At 39.8% G+C, this 11,177-nt stretch overlaps 1 protein-coding gene across 1 annotated transcript; it reads left to right on the top strand.

Annotated features, from left to right (window-relative positions):
- Positions 1-1,095: 1,095 nt before the first annotated feature.
- On the top strand, positions 1,096-10,654 carry LOC110470708 (heterochromatin-associated protein MENT-like). The gene is made up of 7 exons (XM_021530564.2): positions 1,096-1,263; positions 2,309-2,395; positions 4,059-4,196; positions 6,131-6,248; positions 7,040-7,182; positions 9,194-9,361; positions 10,253-10,654. Exons 1-7 carry the CDS (start codon positions 1,096-1,098, stop codon positions 10,652-10,654), a joined length of 1,224 nt encoding a protein of 407 aa, XP_021386239.1.
- Positions 10,655-11,177: the final 523 nt, after the last annotated feature.

Raw genomic sequence — 11,177 nt, 5'->3', positions numbered from 1 at the left:
GAATGCTTCAAAGCTGCTGCAGAGCTCTAAGAAGCTTTAAAAACAGAACTTGAGGACCTCAGAGGCTCCACTTTGACACTTCATGGGAGCAGCCCCCTTTGAGGACTGCAGTTTTTTATTTAGTCACACAAATTTAAATGCCCAGTTGCTGTTGTGGATCTCATGTTTACATTTCCCTTGATGCCATATGACACTGACTTTACCAAATGTTTTATTAGCCTTTATTCTGATGAAGACAATGGAAATGTTGGAGCTTGTCCTAATATTTATTAAGGTATTACATGGACCAAAATTATTTGTTCTGGTTCCATGTATTAATTTAATCCTGGGGTTGTGGTTATTTGTTTTCTTTGGTTTTGTCCTGTAAAAACATACTTAGGAAAAGAAGCAGAACACAGATGGAAAATGTGGAGTATAAGCCAGCAGGAAACCAGAGAAAATTTGTTGTTGGTTAAAAGAGGAACTATTTGGGGTTGTATGTAAGATAAAAGAATTTTCTTGAAAAACAGAAATTAGCTTCCAAATATGGGTTTACCTATACCAAGAACATGTATCTCCCTGTATCTGTATGTGTATCTGTATCTCTCTAGTAGTCTTCAGGATATATTTGTAGTGAATTGCCCAAATTACACTTTTTTTCCCAGCAGAAAATAACAGTAGAGGAAGTTTAAACAAATAGGAAAAAAGCCCAAGTAGCATGGTGAGAAATGATTCAGTTTCACTCTTTCAGAATTAAATAATAACTCTATGAAAATAAGGAAAAGAGCAAATAATTTTTTGAAACAAGTCTAAACTCTGAAAACATTTCTAGCTAAAATTGTACTCAACTGATGAAAAACAAGGAAACCTGGCAAGGACACTGAAAGTGATGAGGAGGGGAAAAAAAATGCAGGTCTTAGAAAGAAACATACTAGCTGACTGTACTTGGTCTTTGTGCGGTATTTTACCCAGGGTAAAATACTTTTTTACCCAGAGGTATCTTCAGACTGTTTTTGAGAGGTGCAAGCAATCTCCCACTGGCAGCTTGCATTTTTTAAAAGAAGCAAAGGGGCAGTCATCACCTCTCTCTGACACTCGTTTGTCTCAGGTGTACCAATGGAATCTCTCTCAGTGTCAACCAACAGCTTCACTCTGGACCTTTACAAAAAGCTGAATGAAACTTCCAAAGGCCAAAACATTTTCTTTTCTCCTTGGAGTATTGCAACTGCTCTTGCCATGGTCCACCTGGGTGCAAAAGGTGACACTGCAAACCAGATGGCTGAGGTAAGTTCTGAAATGAGCCAGGTCCCACCTTCAGAGGATTCCTACATACATTGCACTGTTATTCTACCTATGGAGAACAGCAAGGAACAACATGGGTGGACAATGATCTGCAATACTGACAGCATGAGTAGGGCTCTTTTCTGTACCAACACTATGGCAGGTCACTTCCACTTTATTTCCAAGATCTCTGCTCTCCACCAACCCTATATTTAGCTTACACTTACAGTTCAGAGCATTGCAAGTGGTCTATCAATGAGAAATTATTGACATTAGAGGCTACTCTTGGTCTTTCTTGGAGATTCCATTTTAACTGCCCTCTGGACAGAATAATTAACCTAATATAATGCCAAAAAAGTAATGAAGACACACCTTTATTAAAAAAATTAATATGGCACTACGACATGCTAGAGGAAGGAAATCTGAAGATAATCTCTTGAGCAAGATATCACTGCTTCTAGACCTCAGCTAGTTCTGGCAGCAGTATATCTGCTTTCTCATACTACATACAGAAGTTAGCAAACTCTCCTGAACATATGTTTGGCTGCATGGGAGAGGCATAAATCTCAGTTTGTGACATAGTTAGCCCATAAAAATGGTAATTCCTCCTTGAATACTGGAGATATGTGAGTATTGAAAACATCAGAATTGTAAACATGATGAGTTGTAACAGACCTATGAGGATCATTGAGGCCAGCTCCTAGCCCTGCACAGGACACAAGAGTAACACCGTGTGCCTGAGAGCATTGTCCAAACACTTCTTGAACTCTGGCAGGTTTGGCGCTGTGGCCACCTCCCTGGGGAGTCTGTTCCAGTCACAATATTGATTTATTATTAAGAAGTCCATGTGGCCAAAATCTATATAGTAATGATACAGTTACAGAGATGTAATCAATGTCCTCAATAACATATAATTGTCCTCAATAACTTCAACAGACTATCATTGGGCATGGCTGGTGGATTACCATACAAAACGAAGATATTTATAACCCCTGGGAATAATAATCTCAAACAAACAAGCTGTCTTTATTTATCATCATCATCACAGGTTCTTCATTTTAACCAGACTGCAAGAGAAGAAGGTTCATCTGAGACAAGAAGGCCTTCTCCAGCAAGACCAAAGAAAAGAAAGACGGTATTTATTACAACAAAAGACCCTGAGATAAAAATCTCTAAGAATGGGGTAATCCAGTGCAACCACTGCTTTAGGCTTTTAACATCTGCTTGTTTTCAGTCTATTATCTACTGTCTTGGTTCAGTAAGAACTATATAAAGAAAAAGTGAAAGAACAGTTAATATGACTGTAAAACTCATGAATTCAGTCTTTCAAAAGCAGAACTGAGACACTAACAGCATTTTGATTGGCCATAGTACTATCTCACTGGTTTTAGCTGTGCTGTGAAAATATCAAAAAATCATTGGTCCTAATGTGCTTTGGAAAATTCCATTTCTTATCACCTTCAGGTTGGTTGGGGTATATGTTCTGTAGTGATAAACAACTACTGCATTCACACCTGACTCCAGCCCTACCCAATTAAGTCCCTTCCTCCTTTTGTATGCGCAGACACATCAGGCAGACAAAATTCCCCTTAAAGGTAATGTGTGTTGATTCACCCTTGCTCATCAGCTCCCCAGAGACTTGCCAGCAGGAGAAATGGCCCAGATATTTTTCAACAAATTAACTCACAAATCATTGAAAAGTATTACACTCAAACAAAACATGTTTCTTTTCAGCACAGAAACTAAGAGACAACTGAAAGAAATTAAATTAGACTAACTTCAAATAAGAAGGGCAAGGAGATTATGTAATTCTGTCCCTTGATGGTGTGAGATGGTTTTTCAAGATGATCACTGCACTCACATTCATTTCAGCAACTCACTGACTTCATAAATTGTAATGAAGTCTGTCTAATCTTTCCCTTCAGATATTTCCCCCTATTGCCTCTGTGTTCTGTTCCCATCTCATTAAAAACAAATAAACAAACAAACAAACAAATAAAAACAAAAAACAAAAACAAAACAAAACAAAAAAACCCCAAAACAACCAGCCTCTGGTATCCCATGTCCTCTGGCTACCAAATTCTTTCCTAGGTGTCCTTCCTGGCAGCCTACGTCTCAGCATGAGTGAGAAAAGATCATAGCAAGGAATGACAGATGAGTCACCCTGAGTCAGTGGCAGAGACTCTTGGTGTCTCATGTGCAGGGCACAGTACATGACATGGGGGAGAACACTGCATCCAGGCAGCTGGTGGGGAGCAGCTGACATGTAGCAGCTCCTTCCCCATTTGCAAATCAACAGCTGGAAACAGCTGGTAAGCAACCTCATCCTCCCTAAGACCATCAACACTGACATCCAGAACAAGCCCTCTCCCAAATCCAAACAGCAACAGAAAACACCCATGTGAAGCAGGAAAATTTGAATAGTTGGTAAGTCTGTGCCCTGACATTCATTTCTGTGAGGGTAGAACACATCTCAAAAACTGCCAGGCTGCATTAATGGATCCTTGAGAAACTGAAAACTAGCCTTGAAAATGACAAAAACGAGGAAACTCAGCTTCCTTGGTGCACCATCAGATGATGACCCCAAATGCCCACAAAGCACTGCAGGAATAAATCATTGCCCTACAGGTAGAATCCCACTTATATAGTTATACACAGTGCTGCAAACATGAACATTCTCAAAAAAGTTTCATTCCCTGAAGCTCCTTTTTAATTAAAACAACATGAACATTTTAAATAAAGCAGGTGCATCAGACAAAAAAAAAAAAAAATCCTATTAATTGGTGTCTCTTTCCAAGGATCCTGAGCATGAGGGAGCAGAAAACATCCACTCTGGCTTCAAAAAGCTCCTGTGTGATATCAACAAACGAAGAAGCACTTACTTGCTGAAGAGTGCCAACCGACTGTATGAGGAAAAGACCTACCCATTACTGCCTGTGAGTTGAACATCTTTATGTGGGAATATGCTGACATTAAGAGTGATTATCAATAGAGACAATAAAAAATTTGAAAGGATAGCACTGGGGTTTAAGTGAGAACACAAGGACAACCATAAGAGAGCTAGTCTTGGAGAGGCAAGAGCACTCTGTTTTTAGCAGTGGGCAATAGTTTGGCAAGTGCATGAGAAAACTGTGTAGTGATTCTCCTCTAGAATCTGCTGTGGCCACCGACTGATCTGCAGCTCAGGTACACATTGAACCAGAGGGCATATCTACTTAAGTGACCATGATGAGCTGTTGTTTCAGGACTTTGCACATTTGTCTTTTGAATCTATGTCAGCCCTCAGCACAGCTGAGCTATTCACTGCAGGAAGCACCTCTGCTTTCTGAGCTTGCTGCCTGTTGGCATTGCTGTTGGTTCATTTCTGTTCTGAAGGACATTGCTCCACATCTCTGGTCACCCTCATCCCCTGTGTCTGTATTTTTTATACTTGTAGCATTTCTGAGACCGGGGAGGCCACAGCTGCATTGCAAACTCAGACATTGGACATACTATAGCATTATAAAGTGCCATTATGGAAATTTCTCTTTTGTTGCCTACTCTTTTCTTCATAGTTCCTATATTTTCATTTGCAGTTTTGGCCATGATTAGGCAGGTTTTTTTCATGCACCTGTCCATTATAGCTTAGCTTCAATACCTCATTCCTAAACCATAACAATCACTTCCTATATCTTACACTTTACTGGATCACTGATAAATATGTTAATATATATATTTAATGTAAACATCTAGACTTTGATTTTATAGAAAAAAAACTGTAGCACAGATGCCAGTACACATATCCTTGTGGTACTCCAGCAGAAATAACCCTTCATTGTGAATGTTTTTTCCTCCTACTCTTGGTTTCTAGTCTTTTAGATGGAGGTATCTCTGTAGTCCCATGGATGCTCAGCCTTTGGTAACAAGTCCTACAAAATGCATTTTGGTAATCCAAAAGGACTGTAATGGCTCAGTATTTTTATCCATATGCCACCTAACGCCTTCAGGAAACTCCAACAGATTTGTGATTTTTGATTTCCTATTACAAAATGTTGACACTTCTCCAATAAGTCACGTTAACCCATACACTCACTACGCCCATTCTATTCATTTGCCCCACACCGACTAATGAGTTTGTAATTATCTGTATCTCTGAAATCTTTTCAGAACTGATGTTGTATTAATCATCTTCCAGGTCCTTGGAAGGGAGTTTTAAATGAGATTACTGTTCTTTGATTTTGGAGTTTGTTTGGTTTCCTGAGTAATCAGCAATTTGTCCTTCTGGATGTATATTACTCATTTTCTCCATAATCTCATGTATATTTGCTATACAGAGAATCGAGGGAATTTCCTGTTGGGAATCTCCATGAATGATTTCACAGCAGACAGCAATGGAAATGTTAATTCTGCTTTTCTGCCATGACTTTATTCTACCAGAACCTTTTATTGTCCTCACAAAATTTTGCAGGTTCCTCACCTCTGAAGCAAACTAAAAGCCTTTGTTCAACTTTATATGAGATTATTCTTCCATCTTGTACTGAACATTACTTCATAAAAAAAAAAGTATTTAAATTATATAAAAATGTCATTTTGAGAAATTTTTAAAATTGTAAAGGTTTCATGGATATTTCAAAACTAAAAATTTTCCACCTTTGATTTCAAACTCTAAATTTTGAAGTATCAATTTCCTTGAGACTGAAGTTTGATCTGTTCTTACTTAATATTTAGAATAGAATGTATAAGGCCTTGTTATAAAGGTTACCGCATATAAACCAAGTTTTCTTAAATTATGTATTAGCAGATTGTATAATCTGTTGAACTGATTACTACTAATATTTTTATAATGCAAGTTTAACTAAATAAGCACACATTCTTTAATCCTATTTTTCAGAAGTACTTACAACTCATTACAAGCTATTACAATGCAAAGCCACAAGCTGTAAACTTTAAGAGAGCTGCAGAACAAGTCAGAGCACAGATCAATGCATGGGTAGAAAATAAAACTGAGAGTAAGTATCACTCTGATGGCTTTTTTCTTGTCTAACTTTCAAATATTTTGTATTTCCACATTTACTGCTCTCACAGCCAATAATTCATAAAAGATGTAAACTCAGGGCAGAGAGGTGATGAGTAAAGTACAGCTAAATAGTCTGAAGAATGCCTCTCTCCAGCCTGACTGCTGCTCCTTACAAGGTCCTTCCCTGAATTCTTTATACTGTAGCCTCCTCTGAATCATTGCTGTTTGAAGGCTTGCACAGATAGATACTCTGTGGCTACACAATGATAAGTGAAGGTTTTACTTCTGCCTTCTCTAGCTGCTTGCAACCAACTTCACACAACATCCAAGCTATTCTGCTTTACCCACTTCCCAATGCCATTTACTACCAAAACTCCAATAAATATAATTAAAAAAAAAAAAAAAAGAAAAAAAAAAAAAAAGAGAGAGAGAGAGAGAATTCATAGAATGGTTTTAGGTTGGTAGGGACCTTAAGGATTATCTCATTCCAACCCCCCTGCCATGGACAGGGATATCTTCCATTAGACCAGGTTGCTCAAAGCCCCATCCAACCTGGCTTTGAACACTTCCAGGGATGGGGCATCCACAACTTCTCTGGACAAAGGACACAGAGATACTTCAAAAGGTCATTTTTACCATATGTTCAACATAAATACATACAGTAAAAAAACCCTCCCAAATGCAAACATTTTTGAAAGAGAGGTAGGCACAAACAAGGAACAATTAAAATTGGCAAGTTGTGCAGTCACACTGAAATAACAGTCTCTTTGTCTGATTTTGAAGGGAAAATACAGAGTCTGCTGCCTGCAGGATCTCTCCATTCTCGCACTGTGTTGGTCTTAGTAAATGCCATTTATTTCAAAGGAAAGTGGGAGAAGAAATTTCTGGAGAAAAATACTTCTGAGATGCCCTTCAGAATAAGCAAGGTAAATTCCTTGTCAATATGCCTGTTGTCCTATGTCAATATGTCTATTCCTGAGGAGAAAATACTTCACCTGTATTTCATATGCCACTGAAACACTACATATAGCAACATATAAACTCAGGGAGAACACCAACTGTGAAAGTAACTCAGCATTGTCTTGTTTATGCATATCCATAAAAACTGGATTTTAAATTTATAACTCCTCAGTATCAAAATACTTGGGAACAGTTAAAGTTAATTTTATAAAGTAAGCTAAGCAAAGTAAGTTAAAGAAAGTAGTCTAAGGAAAAGAAGAAATTTCTCAAAATACCATTTTCAAATGAGACCAGGTTGCTTTGGAGAGCAATTTTTACACACCTAGAGCTCACTTGTGCTCTTGGCACCCTGAAGTCATGGGATCTCATCCAGCTGTTCTTCCCACACATACCTTGGGTGTTGTATCAAACCTCACAGGGAATTTTGTTATTTTAGCTGAGTGTATGAGGGTGATCTATTCAGATTATCTATTCATTGAGCTAACAGTATTTAAATGATCATGCACTGACAATTCCCAGTTGCTGACTGCATGCATATTTTTGGACTGTGTCAAAAGCAAGCAAAACTATTTGTCAATGGAAATAAACATTTTGTTTGACATAGATTAAGGGTGCAAATACCTTTTGTATGCCAGACAACATGAAGCAACTGATGTGACTATGTACCCGAAACCTACTGCACTACATGTGCAATTTTAGGATCTGACACAGCAGACAGTTGTGGTGGGTGAACTTGGCTGGCCACCAGGTGCCCAGTGAGACTCCCTATCACTGCCCCTTGTCAACAGGACAGGGGGAGAAAAATAGGATGGAAAGGTCATGGGTCAGGGAAAGAACAGGGAGAACATTTACCAATTGCCATCACGGGCAGAACAGGCTCAACTTCAATAAATTAATTTATTTCCAATTCTCAGAGTAAATTAGTGAAGTCAACCAAACACAAAGTGCTTCCCCCCACCCTCCCTTCCTCCCCGTCTGAACTTCACTTACGATTCATCTGTGCCCCAAAGCAGTGCAGGGGACTGGGAATGGGCTAATAATGTAGTCAGCTGATCACATTTTGTCTCTACAGTTCCTTCCTCCTCCTCACACTTTTTCTCTGCTCAAGTGTGGGGTCCTATCCATGGGGTAAAGTCCTTCACATCCAATGTGAGTCCTTCCCATGGTCTGCAGTTTTGCAAGAACTGCTCCAGTTTGAGTCCAGTGAGGGGTCACAGGTGATGCCGGAAAAGGGATACTCTCCACAGTATCATGGGTCCTTCCAGGAGCTTGCTCCAGCATGGGCTCTCAGAGGTTGCAGGGTGGATACTTGCACCACCATTGTCTTTGCCATGGGCTCCAGAGGAATCTCAGCTCCAGGGCCTGGAGCACCTTCTCCCCCTTCCTCCTAGCTGACTTAGGTGTCTTCAGGACAGTTTCTCCCACATCATCTCACTCGGCTCTCCCAGCTGCTTTTGTGCAGCATTTTTTACCTTTTCTTAAATAGATAACCACAGAGGCACTACCAATATCACTGACTGGCTCAGATTTGGACAGTAGCAGGTCCATCCTGGAGCCAGCTGAAACTGGCTCTGCCTGACAGAGGTATCTTCTGATGTCTCCTCACAGAAGCCATCCCTGCAGCTTCCCCACTACCATGCAAACCATATATTGATGCCAGAAAGGGTTTAATTCACAGGGTGAATACCAAGGCCTGCAAAGAGAGTTACTTGATTATCAAAGCTTAATCTTTATTTTAAATTTAGAAATACATTACATGGGATTCAGTTAGTAGGTATTTAGCTTGTGTGTTTATACTAATTTTTATAAAGATCTCCAAGACTTTGAAAAGGGGGTGTATGTGATACTGTCTAAAGAAAAGGCTCCTGGGTATCCAGATGCTGCTGAATCTTGTACTTGTTTTCAGTTCAATGAAGCAAGTAAATTTTATCATACTTTTAATGTGTAAGGTAATTTTTATGTCTTAATTTTTTCCAGACCAAGACTACACCAGTACACATGATGTTTTTGAAAGATAAATTTTTCATACTTCATGAGACCACCATGAAATTCAGAATCATTGAGTTGCCATATGTGGAAAATGAACTCAGCATGTTCGTTCTCCTTCCCGATGACATCAGTGATAACACTACTGGCCTGGAGCTGGTAAAGCCGACCTATTGTTGCATCACATACACTACGAAACAGTAACAGATTAAAAGAGTGAGGAAGAACAGGCTTGAAAATCACACTAGAATAGCTCTGATGTGCTCATACTTTGTTTCAGAAACCGTAACACCGTGATTTTCATTTTAGGATTCAGGACATGTGATAACATTGCAAACATAGTATTTCTAAAACCTATGTCCACATAACATTAGATTAGATTGTTTTGTTTTAGATTATTTTGTATCCTCTTTCCTATTGCAAATATAGCATAGGGAAAGCAAGGATTACCTCTGAATCACCCTGCCCTAGAATTATCTTTTCCTGAGGGCTGTATTAATTAATGTTTATGTAATTTTCAGTCTGGATTTCCAGCTGATAGTTTGTGGGGAGGTTTCTCAAACTAAGCGCTGAGTACCCTGACCCAGAAGGTGCCAACAGCAGCTCATGACTATGCCAGGATCAGTTTCAGATTCTAAACAGAGCAGGGAAAATATTTTTATCCGTACTTTTGTTCCCATGCATCCCATTTATTTATCACTACTAAGAGAAAATTTATCCATATACACACACATCAAGCATCTATTATTATTGTCATAAGTAATATATTGCAAAAAAAGCAGTGGTCTTCACACCAGAGGAAAAAAAATTATAAACTACTCTGAGGCTTCCGGCCTACACCTCACCACCTTTAAGAAAATAAATAGGAGTATAAGTCACTCAGCACTTTGTCAAATCATGCCCTCTAAATATGATGCACGTTCCATCTGTAGTCACTGCTGGTAGTTGGGTCTTGCTTTACAGGTTCTTGATGAGCAATAAGACTTGGTCTGTGCATGCCTAATCCCTGTCCTTCACATTCCGACTGCTTTCTTCCTCAACTCATTGCAGGTGGAAAGAGAGCTGACATATGAGAAACTGTCTGAATGGACCAAATCAGACAATATGATGAAAGCTGAAGTGGATCTATACCTGCCCAAGTTGAAGCTGGAAGAAAATTATGACCTTAAATCCCCTCTGAGCAGCATGGGGATACAAAATGCTTTTGATCCAGGTCAGGCTGATTTCACAGGGATGTCAGCGAAGAAGGATCTTTTCATCTCACAAGTTATTCACAAAGCTTTTGTGGAGATCAATGAAGAAGGCACGGAGGCAGCAGCTGCCACAGGTGTCTTGATGATGAGATCAAGAGTCCCAACAATGACTTTCAAAGCTGACCACCCTTTTATCTTCTTTATTAGGCACAACAAATCACAAACCATCCTCTTCTTTGGTAGATTTTGCTCACCCTAGTCAGTGAGTCCTTCCCCTGCAGAGCAGGAGATGCTTGCTTGCTAGCACAGAGGCAAACCCCAAACCTGAGGCTCTCTGCAACTGGGGGAGCAGGACTTGAACCACTTCTTCATCAGACCACCCACCCTATTGCCTGCGGCACAGCTCCTCCAGTGTCTCTTTCCTAAGCTGAAGGGAAAACTGTGGCAGTGCCATGGGGATTGTGCAATGCCTTGCACCCACAGAGCAATCCTGGCTATCACTTGGATCAGGCCATCATGGGTAGCTCTATCCTTATCTCTAAATATCACCATGGCATTTCTATCTCTCCCACTCACAGCACTGTGCACAAGTATATTTTGCCAGTCTTTCTCCTTACCCTTATGGTGAGTGACACATATCCTGATGTGTTCCTAGCGTGTACCTCCAGCCTGCAGCAATCCGACCCAGCTCCTGCTTTTTAGCTCTGAACTAAGCCCTGGAGGCAAATCCTCACAGCCTTCACCCTGTGGCCTTTCCCTTGCTTTCCTTCCACATCCCAACT

Source organism: Lonchura striata, chromosome 1 (genome assembly GCF_046129695.1).
Source record: "Lonchura striata isolate bLonStr1 chromosome 1, bLonStr1.mat, whole genome shotgun sequence".
NCBI classification, from domain to species: Eukaryota; Metazoa; Chordata; class Aves; order Passeriformes; family Estrildidae; genus Lonchura; species Lonchura striata.
The sequence above is the reverse complement of the archived record's forward strand: the minus strand, read 5'-3'. Positions and strand labels throughout refer to the sequence as shown.